Source organism: Pinus tabuliformis, chromosome 7, assembly GCF_031772625.1.
Source record: "Pinus tabuliformis cultivar Carrire ecotype Pingquan chromosome 7, CPIR1, whole genome shotgun sequence".
In the NCBI taxonomy this organism is placed as follows: Eukaryota; Viridiplantae; Streptophyta; class Pinopsida; order Pinales; family Pinaceae; genus Pinus; species Pinus tabuliformis.
The window spans coordinates 1,284,535,870-1,284,562,284 of record NC_142293.1 but is presented as its reverse complement, the minus strand read 5'-3'; the positions used below and the strand labels follow the sequence as shown (position 1 = coordinate 1,284,562,284).

At 37.8% G+C, this 26,415-nt stretch overlaps 1 protein-coding gene across 1 annotated transcript in view; it reads left to right on the top strand.

The window, feature by feature from the left end:
- Positions 1–16,089: 16,089 nt before the first annotated feature.
- The window catches only part of LOC149252201 (ras-related protein Rab11A-like), a 39,340-nt gene continuing 29,014 nt past the window's right edge, over positions 16,090–26,415 (top strand). The window contains exon 1 of the mRNA XM_089459654.1: positions 16,090–16,557. Coding sequence (XP_089315780.1) covers positions 16,346–16,557 — 212 coding nt within the window. The 5' untranslated portion in view covers positions 16,090–16,345. The remainder of the gene's footprint in view (positions 16,558–26,415) is intronic.

Genomic DNA, 26,415 nt, shown 5'->3' with positions numbered 1-26,415 from the left:
CTTCCTTGCACCACGGCGGATCTCTTTACAAATTTGTTGAGAATGCAACAAGATGATGGAGCTTAGTGGAAAGAAGTCGCTTTCACTAAGTGGGCCCGCAGGCTATTTTTGGCGCAAAGTCTATTTTTAGACTATGTCTATTTTTAGACATATGCGCAGGTTTCTATTTTTAGACTGCCAGGCTAAAAATAGAAAATTCGAATATTATTGTCTCATAATAATATTTGGAAAATACGCTTTTCTTGTGGGTCAGTTGAGCTATTGCATGTAGGACTTCAGTTAGTACTCAAGCAGTTGAGTTTGGTGGAGTTGGATGTGGAGTTGATGGAGTTGTGTTAAGTTTGACTTGGTTAAACTAGTTGTATTTAGTCTAACTGCAGAATACACTAGTGATGAGTTGTGTGAATTAATTATTAATTAATTCACTAATTATTAACTCATAAAGCAACTAAAGAATACATCAGTTAACTCAGTGCATGGACAGTTCAGTGGAGACAGGTGTTAGAGGTTGAGATTGCTATCAGTTGTGACTATAGTTTTGCATGAGATCTTGCACAATCAATGGGATTGAGTTATGCCAATGAGGACTGCACAATGTGGGCCATATACCCAGGCAATTGTAGCTTGTGCTCACATGATTTTCACTTTGGATTGTGCAGCGAAGTCAGGCAAAGCAGCAGAGGAGATTTGAACTTGTGACTTGTTTGGATCTGAGCTAGTTTTGTGTGTAACAGGTGGAGATAGTACTGAGTACTTGTGAGGAGTATTGTATTATGTATTGTTACATGTTCTCTATCATTATAATATACAGATAGTGTGGGGTTTTCAGCTATATGCTTTCCCCGGATTACATACTGTGTTAATGTGTGCATGCGATTGATGTTTCATTGTTTTTAATGCTGCTAAATTGATGATCAACATAGAGGAGGTTATGTATTATGCATGTATTCCACAATAGTGTATAATTGGGATAATCTTTGTGAATAAGTGTTTATTATTCAAAATTTCTACATGGTATTGGAGCTGTTGATCATCAGATCTATTATTCAGAAAATGTTTACATCTTATTTCTTCAGGTAGAGTCTGTAATCAGGCCAGGTAGCCTCTGGATTCATCCTTCCTTTGGAAGGTGAGATATCCGGTAAAAGCCCATACAGTCAATCTCTGTACAAGAAATACTTTGTTCTCACGAATTCTAGATCAGAGGCGGTTGAGTTTTTGAGCTAGTGGAATTCGAATTTGCAGCAGTGTTTTCTTGGTATCAACGTGGCAATGTCTTTCAACGGATTGCGACTGGAGTATGCTCTTGAGGGCAGCTCAAACTATATTACATGGAAGGAAAAGATGGAGGCAGTGTTGGATGATAATGGGCTAAAGGAGTTCATAGAGGCTGAGGTCCCAAAGCCTACTGATACTGCGCAAGTTGATGCATGGCAAAAGAAGACAGCAAAGTGTCGAAGGATTCTGTTGGAAGGCGTGAAGGATCACATTGTGTCCAGCCTGCATGGAAAAGCTTCTCCATACTTGATGTGAAAAGCATTGACAGATCTATTCCAAAGCAAGAGTGATCATAGGAAGCTGGCGCTCAAAGATAAACTCAGAAACATTAAATGCGAAGCCCAGTAGTATCTCACGAAGTTCTCTCAGTGCAGGGATGAGCTGGGAAGTGTGGGGGTGACTGTCGATGATGAGGACTTGGTGAGCTTGGCTCTCCTTGGTCTTCCGAAGAGTTGGCATTCCTATCAGGACTCTGTCAATGGTCAGGAGAAATTTCCAGGATGGGAGAGACTTTGGTCAGATCTTGTTCAAGAGGAGATCAAGCGAAATACCAGGGATGGATCTTCATCAAAGTGAACTGATGAAGAAAATTGCGCTTTGGCTGCCAAAGAAAAGAAGGGGAAGAGCAAGAAAGCTTCTCATTCCGGTGCGAAAGGCAAGAAGCAGGACATGTCCAAAGTGAAGTGCTTTCACTGTCACCAGCACAGGCACTATGCCACTAATTGTCTGCAGAAGAAGAAGAACAAGCAAGTTGCTGGATCTGCAGCTGGAGAGGCCTTAGCCTCACAGTTTGAGCTTGATTTTTCATTGATCGCATGCTTGGTATCAAGTGTGATGGGATCGGTATGGTTCTTGGACAGTGATGTGTCTTTTCACATGACAGGAAATCGAGATTTGTTTTCTGATCTGGAGGAGAAAGATCTTGGAGTGCACATCAAGATGGGCGATGATGGTAGATACAGTGCGACTGGTATCGGTACCATTTCCTTTGAGAGGGAGTCTGGTAAACCCTTCGTATTGAAGGAAGTGATGCATGTTCCAGGATTGAAGAAGAATCTTATCTCTGTGGCGATGTTAGAAGACAAGGGATATGATGTTGTTTTTAGCGAGGGAAAGGCTTTCCTACGCAGCAAGACAACTGGAGAAACCCGGAAGATAGGGGTTCGAGTGAGGAACCTTTATCAGTTACATGTAGATGGCTGCGCAGCAATGGCATGCAAGGCAGAAGGATTGGTGAGCCGGGATGATGGCGAGCTGTGGCACAGGAGATTGGGTCACCTTCACCATGGAGCCTTGAAGATACTGCAGTAGATCACTACTGGGCTTCCTAAATGCACTCTTGGGCAGTCAGATCAGTGCAAGGGGTGTACTTTGGGAAAGTTTGTGAAAGCCACCTTTCACGAGAAGGATAGTCGCGCCATGATGATCCTTGAGAGAATTCACACAGACGTGTGTGGACCTTTCTCAGTAACTTCGACAGCAAAGCACATGTATTATGTGATTTTTGTTGATGATTTCTCTAGAAATTGCTAGATCTTCTTCATGCAGAAGAAGAGCGAGACATACTCAAAGTTCAGTGAGTTCAAAGCATTGGTCGAGAAGGAGTCGGGGAAGAAGTTGAAGGCTCTTAGGAGCGACAATGGTGGTGAATCCATCTCTGGTGAGTTCAAGGACTTTTGCAGTGCAGAAGGGATTCGAAGAGAGCTCATAGCTCCCCATAACCCACAGCAGAACGGGGTGGCTGAGTGGAAGAACAGAACGATCGTGGGTGCTGCATGGGCGATGTTGCATGATCAGTGCCTACCTCTTCACTTGTGGGCGGAAGCATGCAATACAACAGTTTATGTGCAAAACCGTTGTCCTCACATGATACTTGGCATGAGTACACCCGAGGAGGCTTATTCTGGTAAGAGACCTGATATTTCTCATTTGAGGATTTTTGGTTCTAACATTTACATGCATGTGATGAAGGATGCCAGGAAGAAGCTGGAGTCAACCGAAGAGGTTGGGATATTTGTGGGGTACACTGATATGCCCCACAACTATCGTGTGTATTTGCCAGACAATGGCGAGACTGTTGTGCGACGGGATATAAAATTTCAGGAGGAGAAAGCCATGAAGTGTTCGCTTGAGAGGGAGCCACACTTGCATGCAGATGAGAAGCTATTAGTTCTTATGGATGAGCTTCAGGACGTGGATCAGCCACAGGACGAAGTTCATGGAGTGGAGGAAACCACTCATGCAACGCCAACCATCAGAGGGCGAAATCGCTTGACAGAAGCTAAGCAACTGGCTCAAGATGCAGAGAAGGTTGTAGGACCACCTACAGCTCAACGTAGGCAGAGACAGTCATCTAATCGGTACACTGGATACATGGCTCTTATGAGCAAATGTGTTGTGACTGAGCCATCCTCTTTCGAGGAAGCTGTGGAGGATCCCGCATGGGTAGACGCCATGGTGGAAGAGTATGATTCGATTGTCAGAAACAGTGCATGGGAGATTGTCCTAAGACTGGAAGGGAAATCAGTGGTGGGTTCGAGATGGATCTACAAAGTTAAGCAAGCAGCTGACGGGAGTGTGGAGAAGTACAAGGCAAGATTTGTTGCCCGAGGCTTTAACAGATAGTCGAGGGGATCGATTATGAGGAGACCTTTGCACCTGTCGCAAGGTATTCTTCCATACGGACGATTCTTGCTCTCTCAGCGCAGATGGGGTGGCACATTCATCAGATGGATGTGAAGACTACGTTCCTCAACGGAGTCATTGAGGAGGAGCTATACATTGAGCAGTCCGAAGGTTTCGAGATCTTCAGCGTGCAGGCTCAAGAGAGCGTTGTATGGGTTGAAACAAGCACCACGTGTTTGGTACACACGGATAGACAGTTATTTCACCGGACTTGGATTCTCCAAGAGTGAGGCGGATCCTAACCTATACCAGATTGTGGTGGAGGGTAAGTTGCTTATCATTGTGCTTTATGTAGATGATTTGGTTCTAACAGGTGATGAGCTGTTGATACTTTCATGCAAGGATGATCTTGCTAAGGAGTTTGAGATGAAGGACGGGCCTTCTTCATTATTTCCTGGGATTGGAAATTTGGCAGTGCAGTGATGGACTATTTGTTTCTCAGGGTAAGTATGCTCGGGAGATACTAGAGAAGTTCAACATGCATGGTTGCAAGCCTATTGATACTCCTCTTCCTGGAGGTTGGAGGAAGGAGGATGCTACTTCGGTGGACGTAGTGGATGCCACTATTTATCAACAGTTGGTGGGGTCGCTTATGTATCTGGTCAATACACGACCCGATATATGCTATGCTGTTAACCAGCTTTCACAAGCTATGGTTAAGCCAACCAAGCTTTGCTGGAAGGCAGGCAAGTATGTATTGCATTATTTGAGAGGCACATCGGGATATGGATTGTGGTACAGACAGGAGTATGAGGTGAAGCTATGTGGCTTCACGAATTTAGATTGGGCAGGGAGCCCAACGGACAGAAAGAGCACATCTGGAGGGATTTTCAGTATCGGGTCGAAGCAGAGATCCGTGGCACTCAGTTCAGCAGAGGCCAAGTATATGGCAGCAAGTTTGGCTGCATGCGAGGCTATATGGATGAGGAAGATCCTGGTCGAGTTGTTTGGTTCATACTTGGATCCTACTGTGATTTACTGTGATAACCAGAGTTGCATTAAACTCTCAACTAATCTTGTATTTCATGATAGATCTAAGCATATTGACATCAGGTACCATCATATCAGAGATTGTGTGCAGCGGAGAATCATGTTACTTTCATACATTCCAACGGAGGATCAGGATGCTGATATCTTGACGAAGGTGCTCACCAGGAGCAAGTTCGAATACCACCGAGGCAGGATAGGGGTTGCTAATAATCCATATCTTGTTGAGAGGGAGTGTTGAGAATGCAACAAGATGATGGAGCTTAGTGGAAAGAAGTCGCCTTCACTAAGTGGGCCCACAGGGTATTTTTGGCGCAAAGTCTATTTTTAGACTATGTCTATTTTTAGACATATGGGCAGGTTTCTATTTTTAGACTGCCAGGCTAAAAATAGAAAAGTCGAATATTATTGTCTCATAGTAATATTTGGACTATAAACATTATCTTATCCTCTTGGAGCACTTCAGTTTGAGCTACAAATGTGGCACATGCAGTTGTCAGAAGGAAATACGCTTTTCTTGTGGGTCAGTTGAGCTATTGCATGCATGACTTCAATTAGAACTCAAGCAGTTGAGTTTGATGGAGTTGTGTTCAGTTTGACTTGGTTAAACTCGTTGTATTTAGTCTAACTGCAGAATACACTAGTGATGAGTTGTGTGAATTAATTATTAATTAATTCACTAATTATTAACTCATAAAGCAACTAAAGAATACATCAGTTAACTCAGTGCATGGACAGTTCAATGGAGATAGGTGTTAGAGGTTGAGATTGCTATCAGTTGTGACTATAGTTATGCATGAGATCTTGCACAATCAATGGGATTGAGTTATGCCAATGAGGACTGCGCAATGTGGGCCATATACCCAGGCAATTATAGCTTGTGCTCACGTGATTTTCACTTTGGATTGTGCAGTGGAGGCAGGCAAAGCAGTAGAGGAGATTTGAACCTGTAACTTGTTCGGATCTGAGCTAGTTTTGTGTGTAACAGGTGGAGATAGTACTAAGTACTTGTGAGGAGTATTGTACTATGTATTGTTACATGTTCTCTATCATTATAATATACAGATAGTGTGGGGTTTTCAGCTATATGATTTCCCCGGGTTACATACTGTGTTAATGTGTGCATGCGATTGATGTTTCATTGTTTTTAATGCTGCTAAATTGATGATCAAACGTAGAGGAGGTCATGTATTATGCATGTATTCTGCAATAGTGTATAATTGGGATAATCTCTGTGAATAAGTGTTTATTATTCAAAATTTCTACAAAATTAGGCAACCAGATACCCTGGCCCAGCTCCTAAAAACCAGATTATTAAAACTGCGTGGGTAGTCCTTCCAAAGATTATTTGTTGGCAGATATGGCTAGAACGTAACAGAAGAATCTTCATAAATACAAAGCAAAACCACAAGACCTTAGAAATTAAGATCAAATGCCAAATTAAGGAGTGCTTTACTAATATAAAAGACAACTCCAATCTCAGCCAACAGGACATCGTTTGGGGATCGATTCTAGAACTTCAATTTCAACCAGCAGTCAGAAATGCCCCTATCATTAAAGACTGGCAAATAAGGAAGTCTGAAACTGACTTTCAAGACTGGATCAAAACGCAAGCAAGACACTCCCTCTTTTTTGATAGGGCAGCAAAGGGCAATCCGGGCAAAGCTGGTGCACGAGGTGTTGTTGTAAATCCAATTGGGGGAAAAATTCATTCCTATGCTTGGGGACTTGGATATTCTTCAAGCACTCAAGTGGAGGCCTTAGCCCTCTTTCAAGGCCTCAAGATCCTCAAAGATTTAAACATAAAAGAAGCTAATGTATATGTGACTCCCAGATCATTATAAATGCAATGGCTTCCAAATCCCCAGCTCTGGATCTTAAATTAGCAAGGCTGATAACCAGAATCAAAGGCTTGGAAAGAAATTTTCAGAACTTGAACTACTATCATGTGCTGAGAACTCATAATAAAGAGGCGGACATTGAAGCCAACAAAGTTGCCCTCCTCTCAGCCGGAGTCAAGATGAAAGACGAAGAAGAACCATGGGAACCCATTCCATAATCTGATTGTTGCCATGTTCTACTGTTTGCTATTAAATAAATTTTTATGTATCTTCAAGTGGGGACAAATCTCTGAAATTGATTCCATGTATTCCTTAGCAAGGAAGAAATCTCCAAGCTCCAGCTGCATCCTCACTCATTGCAGTGAGAGGAAACAAGACAAAGAAATCTACAATGTAATCAGAATTTCGGCATTCAGGCCAAGATGAATACAAACACTCCATAACCGTTTCTGTAAATAAAAAAAAAAAAAAACAAAAAGTGCTACCATCCGGACAGTCTTTGCCTTGGCAGCTCAAAACGGTTGGAAAGTCCATCAAATGGATGTAAAAACTGCTTTCTTGAATGGAGATCTGAAAGAAAATGTTTTTGTGTCCCAACCATAAGGATTTGTTGTGAAGGGACATGAATATAAAGTATGCAAACTTGTGAAATCCTTGCATGGCCTCAAGAAAGCACTGCGACCCTGGTATGAAAAGTTAACTGAGCATCTTTTGAAACTCAACTTCAAACATTATGATCTTGATGATGAAACTTTGTTTGTCAAGAAAGTTGGCAAAACAATTTTATATCTTGTGGTATATGTCGATTATATTTTGATGACAGGGAACAATGAGAGCTACATTGCATCCATAAAGAAGGAATTGAGGAAAGGTTTTGAAATGACTCACTTGGCCTATGTTCACTACTATCTTGGTATTGAAGTAACTCAACATCCAAAGTATATATTCCTCTCTCAAAAGAATTACATTGGAGATATGTTAAACAAGTTTGGCATGGTTGAGTGCAATCCTTTGACTGCTCCAATGGAACAGAACTTAAAGCTCACATCCATTGAAGGAAAAGAATTTTAGGATGAAATAAGGTATAGAAAGCTTGTAGGAAGTCTCAACTACCTGACTACTACCAGGCCAGATATTTCAGTTGCTGTTGGAATCCTCTCTAGGTTTATGCAAAAGCCTTGTGAGGACATTGGTCTGCTGCAAAAAGAGTTCTAAAGTACTTGAAGTGAACCCAAGATTTTGGACTCAAGTACACATAGGTGGGCGACTTTAGCTTGATTGGATACTTTGATTCAGACTTTGATGGAGACAAAGAAATTGGGGTATCTACTTCAGGTTATGCTATGAGTCTTGGATCAGGAGTTGTCTCCTAGAGATCACACAAACAATCAATTCCAACAGATTCCACGATAGAGGTAGAATATGTGGCAGCAGCTGAGGCAGCAAAAGAAATTGTGTGGCTCAGGAAAATTCTGGAAGATTTGCAAGTAAAACAAGTAAATTCAACTCCACTCATGATTGACAACACCTCTACAATAAAGTTGGCCAAGAACCCAAAGTTCCATGATTGAACGAAGTCAATCAATACAAAATACCATTTGATTTGACGTCATGTTGAGGCCAAGACAATCCATCTACGCCATTGTTCCCCAAATGAGCAGATTGCAGACATCTTCACCAAAGCGCTTGGAAGAGAAAAGTTTGAAAGATTCAGAATGATGCTTAGACTCACCAACATCCCTTCAGATTAAGGGGGAAATGTTGACACCTAATCATTGGGATTGGGTGAACATTTGTAAATCATGTAAATAGTAAATAATGGAAAATAAAGGGACATCGAGAGGTGAAGCCCAAGAATCTCTCCCTCATGTATATAACCATGAGTAATCGTAATGAATAAACACAATTTGCATTGAGGAATTACCTCCTGGCATGACACACTCAAACTGACTCTAGCAGAGTAGATAACTTATCCAAATTCTTTTGAAAGTTAAAAAATATTCTCCATTCTATGAAAGCATCCTCAAACATTATTTTCAAAAATACATCTCCACAACTAAAAGATATACGATCACTGATGGCTAGTTCTTCTCAATTTCACCTAGATACATGAGAATTCTTCTCACTCCTTTCAAGTTGAACACTTCAATCTTCAATTCCAACATTTACACTAAAATCCCAATATTATGGCTTTATCTCTTGAGGAAACAGGTCCTCTTAACTCTTAATAGTAAATCATTTAGATGCACACACACACACACACACACACACATATATATGTATATAGATATAGATATATAACCCAAGGCTTCTATCAACTTTTCAACAAATTTGAGAATTAACTTTCAGAGCTATCTCAACCAAGGTTTTCATCACACCCCTTTCAAGGTATCCAATCAAGGAAAACCTCCAAGTATTCTCATTCCTAACAGGGATACAATATAGCTACTCAATCTTTCAGTTGGCCTAGTAAAGGCTATTCACATTAACATACACATAAAGAGTCATGGAGCTCAAATCAACCTTTGGATTATTTTCTACAACACAATACATATCATAATCATGACAAGTAGACATACTTTAAGGAATACTTCTATGTACAAAGTTCTTTCTTCTAAGTATTCACAGCTACTAGTCAAGCACATTTAAAAGAAAACTTCGAGTTCATTATTCATACATACTCAGTAACCCAAAATTAGAACATTCATGAAGCTTTAGAAAAATAAAACCATTTCATTAGAAAGGAATAAATACACTTACCCGAATCTCTTTAAGTTTTGTTGGAAATTGAAAAAGGGAGAGCGACATTCCACCCAATCATAGGCTCAGCTACATTATAGTCTTTCTTGCATTTGTCCACCCTTGAGTTAGATCTGATTGCCTGAGAGGAAGCCTCACTCAGGGTTCAGTAAGATTCACTTCAAGGTAGATAACATGAAGGCCACTCTCCTTCATACATAAGGATTCATTATGTTGCCTTTCAACCAGTGAGTTGGGGCTTGCTTTTTTTTTAAAGTATGGCCACATTGGGCTTGCACATCACAAAGGGAGCCCTTCTCTAAGCCAATAGTCCCTCAATACGTCCCTTTTTAGTGTTTTTTTATGCATATATTCAACAAACTCTTTTAGTAATTCTAGGTGGTACTCTAGCTCAGGCTTATGGCTTAAATATTGACTTCCCTAAGTAATCTAGTAACCCACAACTTTGCACGGGTTGGTGCATCTCAGAAGGATTTGTCTTTCACCTTCTATTTAGAGTCACAAATATAAATCCTTGTGCAGTTTTGGTTCACGCCACAGTACTCAAGTTCACATGCGATCATATTTCCATGTCCATAACCATTCTCTGATACTCTTTGATCTCTTTGCTCACCCACATGCACTCTGTAACTTTCTGTTTATTTTTTTGTCCCCTTTGTTCTCTTATTTGCTCTTGCACCCCCATGAGTGCCTCCCTCAATCACACATTGTGAGTCATGACAATTTGGGTCCCTTCCCTTAGGCCACATGGTCAATTCTCGATTCTCCAAAATGGGTACGTAGCCCATACCCTAGAGGAGTTCAACACCACTTCCCACATTGTTTTCATAATTGCTAGCAGTTGGGTAGGTCGATCACTATTTCATAACCAGAACAATTAATTTAGGGTTAGATAAGAAGATTCTCAAATCCCCCTTTATAGCTTCTCTTTCAAGCATTGGGATCCATATTGGTTGCTCTTTTCTTCAATATTTGGCAATATATTAATAAAGATGAACATTATAATTGTTCTAGGTCTTTTGACCCACTTACATTTACTTGCCCACAAAAACATCATTAACATAATTAATTACAATTACAATATCAGTGGGGGAATAGAGGTTGGGGTGTTATATAGGTGGTCCTTGTACTAGTTACAACAAAATTTTCAATTTATAGTCTTTTCGAATTCATATTTAGTGTTGATTTTTATGCTCATTTTGAAAATTGGTGATGTGACATTACCTTTTTTTTTTTCATTTGAGGGTTGAGATTCTAATATTTTTTACCACGACATTAAAAAGGAATATCATGACTATGAAATAAATAGAAAAAAAAACCCCAAAATGCAAAAGTGGTGATGCAACATGCTTTTTTTAAATTAAAATTCCAACATATTTCAACCATAACATTAAAAACCAGATATCATGACTATGAAAACCTTAAAAATCAGCACCTAAAGTTTTTCTACCTTTCTTTTCTTTTTTCAAATGTTTGTTTTTAAAGCGTTCTAAGTTTATTTAATTGGGATTAAAATTACCAAATAATTGATATTATGACTTTCACAACTCATACCCTTAAAAATAAAAAACATAAAATCAAATAGTGTTACATAATTTTTTTTTTTAATAACTATTAATTATTTTTTCTTAAATAATCTATATTAAAAATTTAATTTGAGAGAAAATTTATAAATAATATTTTTTTTTGAAAAAACACTGCTTTTTTATTATAAAAAATTAAAAAAATATATATATTTTAAAATATTTAAAATAAATTCAATCTGGCCACATTTACCCAAAAAAAACCAACAAAACAAAACCTTAAAAATAAAACACATAATTAAAAAATTATTAATATAAATTGAAAAAAATAATGTATAAAAATATAAACTAAAATTTAAAAAATATTAATAAAAACATAAAAAATAAAAAATAAAAAATAAAAAACACAAAATATAAAAAATAAATAAAGAACCAAATAAACAAAAAAAAACAGAGATCACAACACTGGAGGTCGAAGCGTTTGTAATGAGCTTGGGATTTCCAACATGGCCCCTTCCCTCCACTTGTCTCCGGCCTATTCTTATGTTTTTTTGGTTTATATATATATTTTTTTAATTAATATTTTTTTTCTTAAAATATATATTTTTAAAAGGAAAATTAAATTTAATATAATTTTTTTTTAAAATATATTATTATTATTTTTAATAGTTTTTATAAATTTTCTTATTTTATTTATAATCTAATGTATTATTATTATTATTTTTAATGGTTTTTATATTTCATATTTTAAAATTTGTATGTTTTTTTAACTATTTAATTTGATTTTTTTAATTAATTAAAAATTTAAAAATATGTATTATGTTTTTTTATTTTTTTCCTAAAAAATGATGATTTTTATGATTTTGTTTACTCCAAGGATGATTTTATAAATCATAATTAAAAAATGTTAATTTTACTCCTCATTGAAAAATGGGTCAAGTCGTGTTAGGCTAGAGATTTGAAATAAGGTATAATTATAACTTTAAAAAATTAAATTGTTTTAGATAGAATTGATTTAGGTAGTGAATTTTAAGATTTTTGGTAGTCATAATATTTAGTCATTAATGCTAGAGTTGAAAAATGTTGGGATTTTAACCCTATAAAAAGGGTAATGTTGTATCACCACTTTTGCATTTTGGTGTGTTTTTCATGTCTTTCATAGTCTTGATATTTGACTTTTATTCCCATGGTTGAAAAATATTGGAGTTTTAATCCCAAAAAGGAAAAGGAAAAAAAAAGGGTGATGCTGCACCAATTTTGTATTTTAAGATGTTTTTTTCCTTCTTGTATTTAACACAAAATATGAAATTTTAAGACTAGAGTTTTGACTAAATTGCTAACTTTGTTAGCAAAGGGTGTTGTATAGAATATATGAGAATAACGAAATAAATGATAAGTTACATGATTGAAAGTTCTTTGAAAGGGGGCAATATGTAATACCTAGTATCAGGGATGTTTAAGTTTGTCTATTCGTCCTTGCCCCTTTTTAAAAAAAGAAAAAACTTATATTCTAAATAAAAAATAATGTCGACTATGATTAAAAAAAGAATATGTTGTAAATCTTATACTTTTCAAAAATAATTCAACAAGAAATTTAAATAAACTATTTGAAGATCTACGTTAACTAATTTATGTCGATATATAGAAAAAAATTAAGTTTTTTTATGGTTAAAATTTTTATTTGGTCCTATATATCTTTGATTTAACATTCAAAAATATAATTGAAACAATGAAAAACAATGTATTGTATTTGTAACTCTAAAAAAGTTTGCACGTGAAGAAATTTGATCCCTCTCGGCTACTTAAGATGGATCTACGTTGGTATGGTAAATAATGTTGTAACACAATGTCTTGTTTAACATTCATAAAAATAAATATAAAAATTATATTTATTTTTAGAAGCCCATTCTACAACCTAGTATGAGGGGATGTGTAAGTTTGTCGATCGTTGGTCCACCTTTAAAATAAAAATAAAAAATAAAAATTATGTTCTAAATAGAAAAATAATGTCAACTATAATAACAAAAATGAATTAAAACTTATACTTTTCAAAAATATTTTAGCAAGAGATTTAAATAAACTATTTGAAGATCTATGTTAACTAATACATGTAAATATCAACTTCATATGTATCTATATATAGAAAAAAATTGTTAAAATAAAACATTTTAATGTTGTATATAAAAAAATATTCAATGTGGGTTATCAATAAAATATTTTAATAAAAATTAATATTGACATATACTTAAAAATATAATAATAATAAAAAACCTTTTAATTTGCATGATAAAATGTCTGGATGTACATGTAATATAAAATATTTTTAATGTAAATTATGTATATATTATATAACATTTAATTTTTTTTTTTTTGGTATATATCATAAAAAAAATAAGTTTTTAGTCCTATATATACTCTATTTAACATTGAAAAATACAATTTATTAAACAATGAAAAATAACACATTGTATTTTGCACTCTAAAGAAGTTTGCATGTGAAGAAATTTGATCCCCTCGGCTCATTTTAGATCTGTACTTAAAATGGATCTATGCTGGTGACTAATAAATAAACCACCTTGGATTCAACTTAACTCCATATTTACCAAGCCCCAAGAGGGATCAAATCTCTTTAGATACAAACTTCTTTTAGAGTGAAAAGAGATTTGGTCCCTCTCGGTACTTAGTAGATATGGAGTTAAGATGGATCTAGGTTGGTAAATAAATAAAAACCTCTTATTAATAAAATAAAAATGTTCCAAAAAAGTAAATATAAATTTATGAAAAAGCTAAATTAAGCAAATGTAAAAAAAAAATGCATAGCAACTAGTGAATTTTGTACATGGAGTTTTATTATTATTTATTTTTAGAAAATGTACATGGAGTTTTATTATTATTTATTTTAGAAAAAACAATTTTTTTATTTAATGGATGAGGAAAATGACCTAAGGTATCCTTTTCCTGAAGAACTATTGGAGAAGCAAAAATTAGTCACTAGCATAGGTACTTGATTGAGGGTTTGGGTGTGGCCACTTGCAAAAAGATGAATTATTGGAGAAGCAAAAATTAGGCACTAGCATAGGTACTTGATTGAGGGTTTGGGTGTGGCCACTTGCAGAAAGACATGATGCATCTGAGCCTATGATTGGGTGGAGAGTTATCCCTCACATGTTGGGTGTGGTTACCACGATCAAAGATTGGTGGATGTCAACTTGACATTCACAAATTGTAAGCAAGTTGAGTTCTTTAACCCCTAGATATGATTCCTCCCACTTGCCTCTCATGTAAATTATGCAACTGGTAATAAATTCTCCTTTATGTTTTCTAGTCAGTGGTTACAAATTTATGTATGTTTAATCTAGAAGTTTGGGCCTTTACACAAGCCTTAGGTCCATCTCGATGATAATATTTGCTATAGTTCTCGACAATGTGTTCCTTGAGTCCACGTCAAAACCTAAAGAGATTTTGACACAATTATTGATTTCCTTCAACATATTATCATTCTATAACTCAAAAGGCAAGGTTGACAATTTCACCCAAATTGGATATGTAGTTACTTTTTATTTCCTCAATTCAAAGCAAGGGGACTATTGTTTGAGGATTAGTAGAGATGAACCGTAAAACCACCTCCCCCTTTGGATCATAGCAACATCTTTCTTACTCCTAAAAATGAAGGCCATCCAACTTTTGAATAAAATACAAATGACATGCATATAACCTAATAGGTTTGTTGAAACTTTACTAATCCAATCCAAAGGTAGTTTTTTCTACCATAAACCTCCAAAAAAAAACTACTAACCAAAGATTTATCTTGCAATCCAATTATTTGACTCAGCATAACATCTTCCCCATCATTAACTACTCCTTCTTGACCCTTAATGCATTTCTTCCTATCTCTTATGTTTGTGACTTTATTCTTAACATTTTAAGATTAACAACCATAACCAGGTTTTCCAACCTACTATTTGAAACTAGACATTTTTCACCTTGTAATCAAAGAGAAACCTTTGATCTTCAAAGAAGTAAATATCCACTAATATAACAAAACATATTTTTAAAATCAATTTAATAAATACATGTTTAATGTTTACCCAATGTTTACCCACTTCATACTAGGTACCAAATTTTTTTCCCACATCATTACAAATGTATCAAAAACTTGTTTCACATTTCTCAAACATAAAATAAATATAAACTTGTTTCACATTTCTCAAACATAAAATAAATATAATATTTAGTAACACTCTAACTAATAACCCTATCATCCATATTAACTCTAACTAATAACCCTACCATCCCTATGAACTCTAACGGAAGAGACATTTCCCCTAGATTAGATCACCTAAGATGAAAACAACCCAAAAAAAACCTTCTGCGACAATGTTCCATCACCTTGTCCCTTCAAGAATCTCCTTCATCCATGGCCATTCTTCCAAACATACCTTTAAAGAATTCAAATTCCTTTCCGATTACAAGGTCAAAAGAAAATTATTGTCCTTATTCCAATTGCATATACTTCTTTCCACTATGAATTTGTTTGAAGATAGACAAATCATTAAGATCCTCACGTAATTCAATAATCCCTCTTCCTCCATAACTTTGGAATATGATATCCACCCTAGAGTTCATAGTCATCATTGATAATGTATGTTCTTGAGTGGCATCACTATATATGAAAAGACATCACTATCATCATCTCCATTGAAACACCACCTTACATTCGGTGACACTTTTTTTTTTTAATTTCGAATATAAATATTTAAGACGTTATTTTATAATAATAATACAATCAAAGTTTCTTTGTTACATTTTTCCTTTTAAATACCAAAATATGACACGATTACCAACCTAGACTTAAGTTGTTTAAGCATTACCATTCCTTAAGATTCTTGAATTCGGACTAAACGTTGTTTAAACATAGTTGAATGTGTCTGGTCGGATAAATAAATCAATTACTTTTTAATATGGTCCAAAACTAAAGTATAATATTATATATATATAGGTAGGAATGTGTCAGAAAAATTATACAATGCACATACATACGCACATTTCTATATCTGGGAATTTCGGCTCCTCCGCCTGAACAGCGCCTCCGAAGCAACCCTTCTTTTGGGCAAAATAGGGAGAAGGCAGGATATCGGCGCGAGATCTGCCATTGTTCCAGCCGGAGTTTTCCCTGCTGCCGCCAAATTTCGGAGACCTTGGAGATCGATTTGGCGGAAGAGCGCAAGCATTTGTTAGTTCTCAGGTGAAAAGTTAAAGAATCAGGAAGGCATGGATATGAATCCGAAAATAGATTATGTGTTCAAGGTAGTCCTGATTGGAGATTCTGCAGTGGGGAAATCCCAGATCCTGTCCAGGTTTGCTAGAGATGAGTTCAGTTTGGATTCCAAGGCTACAATAGGAGTGGAGTTCCAGACCAGGACTGTTGTCATAGACCACAAGTCTGTTAAAGCACAGATATGGGATACTGCTGGGCAAGAGAGGTCCGCTTTTACCTTCTCCTTGTCATATCAATTGTTAATTCTACGATATTTTGGTTGTAGTTTCAATGCATTAAACATACACATAGACATTGTCATATATTTTCGTTCCCAATTTCTCTAGTGGGTAACCCTGATATCTGCCTATAGATCAGGACTAGTATGAAGTAAAGTCCCATTTGATGCTACTGTGGGTAGGAATCTGGCTATCCTTGTAGTATACCTGTTGGGAAGATTGATATGTTATTGTTGCCTTGGATGTTAACTTTATTTATAATTTATCACTTGTCCACCCTCCTGGAGCAAAACCCATGTCTGTCATCATGGTAGATCAGAGCCATTGGACCAATGTATGTTAAAATCTGGATATTGGCTCAGACGGGGAATTCGACTTTAATAGTTGGCCACTGCTCGGGGACAAGCCTGGTATCTGCAGACAATGTAGAATAACATTGATCTGCTCTAATGGGTTGAGATCTGGCTATTGACAAATTGTGACTTGCCTTCCACCACTTTGCCACAGCTCAATCCGATGTCCTATAAGAATGCATCTCAGGACTAATATAGACTAATGCTTTATTTGATGGTTATGTGCGTTGAAGCATGGCTATTGGCTAAGATGGCATTTTGTCTTTAGCACTTGACAACTGCATGAGGACAAAATGATCAATGCCAACAATGCAGATTAAGATTGATACTGACTAATAGATTAAGACCAAGCTAATTTCGAGACGGTGACACGTCGTTAGCAGTTGCAACTACCGAGGGCAAACCCAATACATTCCTGCAATGCAGATCAAGCAGGATCAAGACTGATTTGGATTGACCCATCATTTGATCATAATGTGGTTCAGGACTAATATAAGAGTATGATGTTCTAGATCGACGTGATGAACTGGTTATAGTTGTCAACGATGATTTAACCTAAATTATGAACGATAGCTAATTAATTGAGTCATATGTATACAATTATAATGTTGTTGCATGTGATGAACAGGCTACAGTTGTAAAAGAAGATTTAACCTAAATTATGAACACTAGATGATAAATTAGGTCATATCTATATAAATTATTTTACGATGGTCTTTGATCTATATATGCCAGCTGATTATGTTTTATCTTAATTTTGATTTTTTTTTCATCGCTAGATCCAAACAATACTGGAACTTAAAATATCTTGGGGGTTGCTTTGAGCTCTTTTCTAGGGTGATAAGTTTGCAGTGTGAGCTCGTTGGTCCTTTATACGATCACTTCTTGCAATGTTTTAACATTCCAAGCATCACAACTACTTTGCACTTGACCTCTTATTAAATTAAGGTTTGCTTTGGATGGCTCGTAAATTACAGATGAGTTAATGTCCAAGGGAAACTATAATTGATGAAATATGTTTGCATGGTTTCTTGATGGAGATTGTGACTCGTGAGGCGTGCTTAAGAACTCTTCAACTTAAATTGTTCAAAGATGCTTGAGAGAAGCCTTAATAGCGTGCAGTGTGAAGGTCCTTAAATCTTATGTAAATCAATTTGCCGGTTCAACGTGGTCCCAATTCCACATTGATTCCTTTGTAAATTTGACCGAATTGGGTGATAAGTTCTTCAAACGACCATTCCAGCAAACATTGACCAAGTGTTGTTATTTTTAAAGTAAAATAAGACCTGGCTCCAGATGTTTCTACGCACATATTTTAATTTAAATTTTAACTCCAAACAGATCATACTTAATATAAAACAAGTTGCAGTAACAGCTAGAGCAAATTAGCCTTTAGATCAAAAGACTGATGAATGAGTTTTAAATGCATTACTGTATGCGATGAACTAGAGCAAAAACTTTATTAGGGTTTATTTAGATGCAATGTAGCACACAGGTATGGCGTTGTACTAGATACAGCCACACAACACCCTTTATGGCTTTTGTGTTCTTTGTTAGTTTATTTTACAGTTTTTTGTGTCGGGCAACCAGTAGTGCAGGGAGCTGATTTATGTGAAGGCAGTGTCAAATGTTGTGGGTGCAGCTTGTTTGCTTTGTATACCACCTATGTATGGTCCAACTGCAGTAGGAATGTTTCACTTAGCTTCCGTATCATGCAACAATGTTTATTATATTCAATTATATCATATTTTGGCCGACACAGAACGACTTGAGATTGACTGTCATTAGAAGTTAGTTAGAAAAATTGTACTTTTTCCACATTAAAGTGGCATATGTTGCATACATTTAATCAAGGAAGGATTGAAGTACTTTAAATAGCTACTAGACACAGCACTGTGATTGTGCGTACACCTTCATTTGTAGCTACATCTGTGGTACATATTCTCAATTATATGGCTGTGTGGTATGGCTGTTTAGAAAACCAACTTCAACATTTATTGGGGCCACTTTCACCTTTATATATCAGCCCGAAAGACATGGATATGGGAATAATTTATTTGGCTTTTATGCAGCATTATAGTGATTTTTTCAAAGATTCTGCCAAGAGTAACTTTGTTAATATTACTGCGTGGTTTTCATCTCTCTTAAGATTGAGATACTTTAAAGTTTTTTTTTCCCATAGGAAATAACTGAGCTGATCAACCCCGAAGGGGATCAAACCCCACGGCCTACTAGCTGAACGGGAACCTAACCCCAAGGGTGTTGAGGAGAATGACCCTGTGACTTCCCGATTGACGAGGTACTTTAACAACGGGGATTCGACCGGTTGAGCTAACCCTTGGGGCTTAGATACTTTAAAGTTACTATAAGATTCTGATCTTTTTCAATGTCAGCTACTTAACTATTTGCTGTACTTTAACAAATTAAGATCACTTTGCACTTCAATTGGTGATCTCTTGCAAACCCCAGCTATTGTGGTATGTGTGATTCTTTCACAATATTCACCTATCAACAGGCAGATTATCTAATATTTTTAGGAATGTTAGCTGGGCATGAATGACCATTAAATCAATCATTTAACATGCATGTATTAGTTGACTCCCATTGCCAAATGGAAAATTTGCAAAGGTGCTGAAAATATCATAGCATGAGGTATCAGAAAACAGACAGTAGTCATAAAGAGGGATATGTTTAGGGATTGCTGAGATTTTTCTGTGATTACAACTACTTTTAAAAGTTCTTATCAAGCCTTTTTGGCCTTTTTTTGGATTAATGAGGTTCCCATTGCTTTCCACCTTTTATTTTATTAATTACTCTGGCCTTCTATTCATATGATATCCAAGTTAGTTAGGTTTGAGACCAACTTCTGTTATTTTTGAAAGTACTGCTTTCAATCTCTATAGAAAGTGGTCTAGTTTTCTGGGCAAAATGGCACTCAAGAGGCAAACCATTGAACATAGGCACTTTTTTCCAGCTAGGCTGCCCTGATAGGGAGTACCCTTCCATCAAAGTCAGCCAGGATTTAATGTGGCCCCTATTGCTTTTTCATGTCTCTCGCAGAAATGAACCTTGATGGGTGACTCAACCTGCCTCCATCTTCACTGCTGAATCAGGACCCCATTACAAGTGGGGACCAGCTTTTGGAGTTACCTACTATGAGCAAATGCCAAATGGAGTAAGCTAATCATGTAGCAAATGGACTTTCTTTCTGGTCGCAAATCTGATAAGAATCTGGCAGATATTTTAGGCATGAGCAGAGTTCTGCTATGATCCATGGGCATGCATGGTGGTACATGGCCCTTAGAGGTTTTGCCCAATTCTGAATAGACCCAGATGCTCAAAAATTTGATCAGAGTTCCAGATCCATGGGAACTATAACTTTCTGTATTGCCAAAATCCAACAATTAGAGGGAATTTTGCGACAAGATTAGATGGCTCTATGTCAAATACCTAATCATGATTTTTTGATTCTCTGTACTAAACCAAAAAATTGTAGGTATGGGATATGCACTTTTTTGGATGAAAACCCATTTTCTGACCAGGGCAAGCGCATAACTGACAGCATGAGAAATCCTAAACTTGTTCCATCCTATTCCACTCTATTAGCAGATGATAAATATTCGGAACTAAATATATACTTGAATCTGTTATATTATGAATATAGATTTGACGGAGGATAAAGTAGATCTGTTATGCATACAATTTGAATGGTACTTGTCTAAACAAGTTTGACTGATAATAATGTTGTTTCAGGCTGAATTTCTAAGTATATGTATTCTTCTAGGGTATCGTGGTTCTGTCTTGAATCCACAGGAATTGAACACGTTATGAACATGAGGTGCAAGTTTCTGTAGGATCTTGGCAGAAGCCTGTTATATTACACTTTTTCAGTATTCTCCTTCGTATGGGCCTAACTGTGTCATTTCAAAGACTTTCTCCAGCTCACCTTTTAGTTCCTCAATCATATTGTTATCTGTAATGAGTAGATCAACAACATATGACACTGCAATTATGATATCATCATCACCTTTGAATTTTATGTATAGTTTAGATCTGTTGTACTTCCTTTAAACCCATTTGTTATATTTATCTGTCTTTTCATAGTTTGAGCCTTTATAATGCCTTTTTAGGTTACACAGTAAATGACAGTCTTCTATTTCACATGAAGCTTTGGTGATATTGCACTTACAGATCTTCTAAGTGCCCATTAAAAAAACATTTTTGACATTTACAGATCTTATTGAATGGCTCACTTGAACTTGGCTGCTGAGATCAATCTTATTGTATCTGTCTCCATAGGTGCAAGGATTTATTTAGAACCGATTCCTTCTTTTGTGCATAAGCTTTAACTACTAGCCTTGCTTTGTGCTTGATAATTAAACCATGTACTTTAGACTTTGTCTTTTAGACACATTGCCATATGTTGCACTTTTGCATTCAGGTAATGTTTTTTTTTGACAAGAAAAATATATTGCTGTGGCCTTTTTAAGTTTCCACGAAACTCTGCGACTACTTAGATGAATAACTGAAAACAGGAAATAGTTTACTTTCACCAAGATACAAAGTTTCTTAACAATTCATATGCAGTGGAATAAACACAGAGATAAAAACACATCACACAAATTGACACACTTTTCTCAGGAAACCCAACAGGGAAAACTTGCTTGCTTGATGTGGTATTTTACTATTTTATTGATTGTCTTGGAGCAATTGAATCTATTACAAAGCAATTTGTCTATCTTGAGAAAGTGTTATGCTTCTCACACAAATCTCAGCTAATACAATTGATCTTGGCTGCCTTGATCACTACTTGATCTTGGCTGCCTTGATCACTACTTGATCTTGGTTCCTGCACACAATCGATCCTTCTGTTGCCTCCTTGACTTGCTCTGCAAACCCTGCTCACCTCTCCTTGATCTTGCGCACATGTGACTTCCTTTGTAATCCATTGTGCCCTGTAGGTACCTCAACACATGTTTCACAGCCACCTAGTGCACTCTCTTGGGCTCCATCATAAACTGACTCAACGTGTTGACTGCGAAACAGATATCTGGCCTAGTGTTGACTAGATACATCAAAGAACCAATCAACAAATGATACAAAGTGGGGTTCACCAAGTCGGAATATGAGGCATGCAACTTCTTCCATTTGGTGATCATAGGAGTAGCCATAGGCCTACAGCCCTCCATACGGAATCTCCTTAGTGTATCACTTGCATACCTGTTGTGGCCAATGAAGATATACCCATCCTCTTACCAAACCTCCAACCCCAGAAATTAATGTGTCAACCCCATATCGGTCATGTCAAACTCTAAAGCAAGATCTCTCTTGTAGTGTTGGATGAGTCCGTCCTCTCTTGTAATAAACAAATCATCCACATACAGAACCAGAACGAGTGGATCATCACCAACCATAATGAAATAGAGGTTCGGATCTGCATCACTCTTTTGGAAACCCATTTGCTGCAAGTAGGCATCTATTCTCTCGTACCATGCCCTCAACACCTACTTCAGTCAATATAAGGCTTTCTTAAGCCTACGCACATGAGACTCCCTCCCATGTACCTCAAAGCCCCGTGGCTGCGCAATGTACACCTCCTCCTATATAACACCATTAGGAAAGGCGATCATCACATCCATTTGGTGAATCCTCCAACCCATCTCAGCTGCTATAGATATATCTGCTCAAATGGAAGTGTAAGGAGCAATTGGTGTGAAGGTCTCCTCATAATCAACTCCCTCTACTTGTGAGAACCCTCGCGCCACAAAATGAGATTTGAACATCTCCATGCTGCCATCTACAACATGTTTGATCTGGTAGAGCCACTTGGAAGTCACCACTGACTTCCCATCAAGTAGCTACACTACCTCCTAGACATCATTCTTCATGATGGAGGCATACTTCACCATGGCATCCCTCAAGATCTGCTGACTAGTGGTCTCCTCAAAACTAGCTGGCTTTGTCTCCATAACATCCGCCACAAAGCCACCCAACCTCTCTGGTGGTCTGCTCTCCCCCATTGACCACTTGGGTTTCCCCACTACCTCTTGTGCTTCCTTCATAGTCTCCTGAAGCCATCTTGGCTTCCTCTTTCCTGTAGTACCCTCCGGTGGTGGTGTGGGAAAATCCTCAATTGGTGCCTCTCCTCCTGATGAGGAAGGCTTTGCTATAACCAATGGAGATCTTGGAATTTGAGATCCTGCACCTAACGATCCTGCACTAGGTGATCCTATACTCGGTGATACTGGTATCTGAGACCCTGTCACCCCTGAAGTAGATGACCCTCTTGATCCTAATGGACCACCTAATGCTCTTGAAACTTGTGGTGTGCCCCCTTGCTAAGGAGCTTGCTGCTGTACTTGATCAACCTCTTGAGACCTCCTTAAAGCTCTCTCCTCAAATCTCACATCTTGCCTTTGGGCAACTTTTCGTTGAGTAGGAATATATATGTGATAGACTCTATTGGTCTCACTATAACCCACTAGGATACCCTTCTCTGCAGTGGGTTCCAACTTCGTCCTCTTCTCCTCAGGGAAGTGTGAATATGTAATGGACCCAAAAAGCTTGATGTGCCCAACTTCTGGCTTCTTGCTGGTAAACACCTTCTCAAGAGTCTTGCCCCCCAAGACTCTATGCGGGCTTCTGCTTTGCAAATATACTGCAGTGTTACACGCCTCGACCCTAAAGAAGAAAGGTAAACTTTGATCATGCAACATCGCTCTGGTTGCTCCTACTATGGCCTTGTTCTTCCTCTCTGCCATCCCATTCTGTTGGGGGTTATAAGGCACTATAAACTCCTTCTTGATGCCAACACTCCTAAAAAACTCCATCTTCGTGGAGGTATACTCTCCCCCATTATCCGATCTCAACACCTTGATCTTCCTCCCTGTCTAGTTCTCTACAAGAGCTTTGAACTCTTGGAACCTCCTGAAAACCTCATCCTTGGTCTTCAGAAAGAAAATCTAGGTCTTCCTGGAGTGGTCATCAATGAAGGTCACATAGTACTCACATCCAGTCAATGATACATGAGACATAGGGCCACAAACATTAGAGTGTACAAAATCAAGGATACCTGCAACTCTGCTGTCACTACTCATGAAAGGTGACTTGGTTAAAGCACACCCCCTGCATGCTTCATGATGCTTCGTGCTGAAGTCAGGTAAACCTATAACCATCTCCCTCAACATCTTGAAAGCTCCATGGTGCAAGTGGGCCATCCTCCTGTGCCATAACTCACATAACTCACTGCTACCGTTCTGCGCCACCAAGGCTCTAATAGTCTGAAACATAAGCCCGCATAGCCTTCCACTATGGGCTCCAATCACACGAGCATACTTGATACTGGATCGCCTAGGATATATCAACTCTTGTCCCTTTCAAAACAACACCTCATACCTCCTGTCCTCCAAGCTAGAGATTGATATCAAGCTCTTCTTCAGCCCCAGAACATAAAGAACATCTATCACCTTCAGAGGAGGTAAAGACTCCCTCTGAAATGATATTGTCCCCACTCCTGCTGCTCTGACCTTGGAGTTATCTCCAAGCACAACCTCCAAGTCAATGTCATCCTTTGAGAGACTTGTGAAGTGCTCTCTCACTCTAGTCATATGGCAGGATGCCCCACCGTCAATGAACCATGCACATGAAGATGTAACATGAGTGGCTAAACTCATAACCAAGGCGAACTCATCCACCTCTGCTGATAAAGCAAACTTAGCGTCAAATCTGGAAGCGAAATCGTCCACCTCTGCTGAAGTTGCAACTCTCTGCTTCTTCTTATTCTTCTTGTTGGGACACTGAACAACATAGTGACCCATCTTCCCACAAGCAAAGCATTTCACTTTGCACAATGCACATGTCCTTGTCCTTGGCCTTCTGCTTTCCTTCTCCTGCATTGCTCTACTAGAAGACCCCTTCTTGGCCTTCTTGCCCTTCACTGCAAGGGTGACATTCTCCTCACTTCCCCCACCACTCTTGCTGCCCACCTTAGCACTCCTCCTGATCTCCTCTTGGATGAAGTCGTCCCACATCCTCTTCCAATCTAGAAGGTGCTCTCTAGCCACAATGCCATGTATGAATCCATCCCATTTCTTGGAGGCAATCCTGACCAACTGGCTCTCTGGAATAGCCTCTCCCATGGCAGCCAACTCATCCTTCACATGTGAGATCCTGGTGAGGTATGAGGTCACATTGTTGGTCTTGGTCATCTTGGTGTTTTGTAGCTTTTGCCTCAACACCATCTTCCTCTTCTCATTAAAACTCTAGTGTAAAGAGACCAAGGACTCCCACATCTGATAGGAAAATCTCATCCCAGACACATGAGGGAATAAATGGTCCTTGATGGCATATACAAGGATCCTCTTAGCCTTCACATTCTTTTTGTTGAAGTCCACTAACTGAGCTGGGTCAGTAGGTGGTTGCACAAGAGCCTCTACAATGTCCCACACTTCAACTTCCTCCAGTAAAAGACTCATTCTCTCCTTTCAAGGGCCAAAATTATAAACCCCTGCCAGTCTGTCCTCTACCCTCAACGTTGTTGCCATGACATTCCAACCAACAAAAGGAGCAAATCTGTGAACTAAGAACCTTCCTCCCTCTCAATATCTGAAGTCTTTGGGTTTCTAGCCAAGTTTTATAACTCTGTTCACTGTTAGCAGAAGTTTAATTGCTTGCTGGTCTTTGTATCAGTTGTGACAAAATCTCTGGTCTGACCCCTCTCTGGCTCTGATATCATGTAGAATTTGAGTTTAATTTGTAGCCCAACCTAGTTTTATGTTTTGCATGGTTTATTGCCCAAACCCATCATGAAACACGAGACTGATAATTGCATTTACATAAAACAAATGAGCTATTCTACCATTTCTTTTTGCACAACTAACACATTAGATAAAATAGGAAGCACACCCACAATTTGACACAATTGTTTTGGTCAACTAGACCCTGGAAAAACCCCATTGCTCGGGGAAAATCAGTGCTGGAGAAGGAGACTTTATTTTGCTTCTTTAAATAAATTTACAATGTTGCATGACTCGTACTCGTATAAGACTTGTTTGGCTATTGACTCAGTGACCTCTATAAGACTCAGGAACGATCCGTATGAGACTCGTATAAGACTCGACAAATTTTTCCCTCCATTTTCCCTTTCCCTCCACATGATCTCCAAAAAAAATAAAAAAAAGAAGAAAATCAAATTTTGAGGGTCTACATGGGTCTTATGCGGGTCATATGTGGTTCTTCACGGGTATCCGAGTTTTATGCAGGTTTTGGCTGGTACTGCTCGAAACCGCAGGTTCTATGCAAGTGACCTGCCTTGCTATAAAACTCGTCAAGACCTGTGGGCACTCGCGTGTCTTATAAGAGTCGTGCCACACTGGAAATTTATACAACAAAATATAAGAAGAATTTGACTTATCTCTTTCCTTTTTGATTGCTTCTCAGAGGTTTCTTTAACACTGAAATTTTTGGACTGATATGTGCTTCCTCACAGTCCTC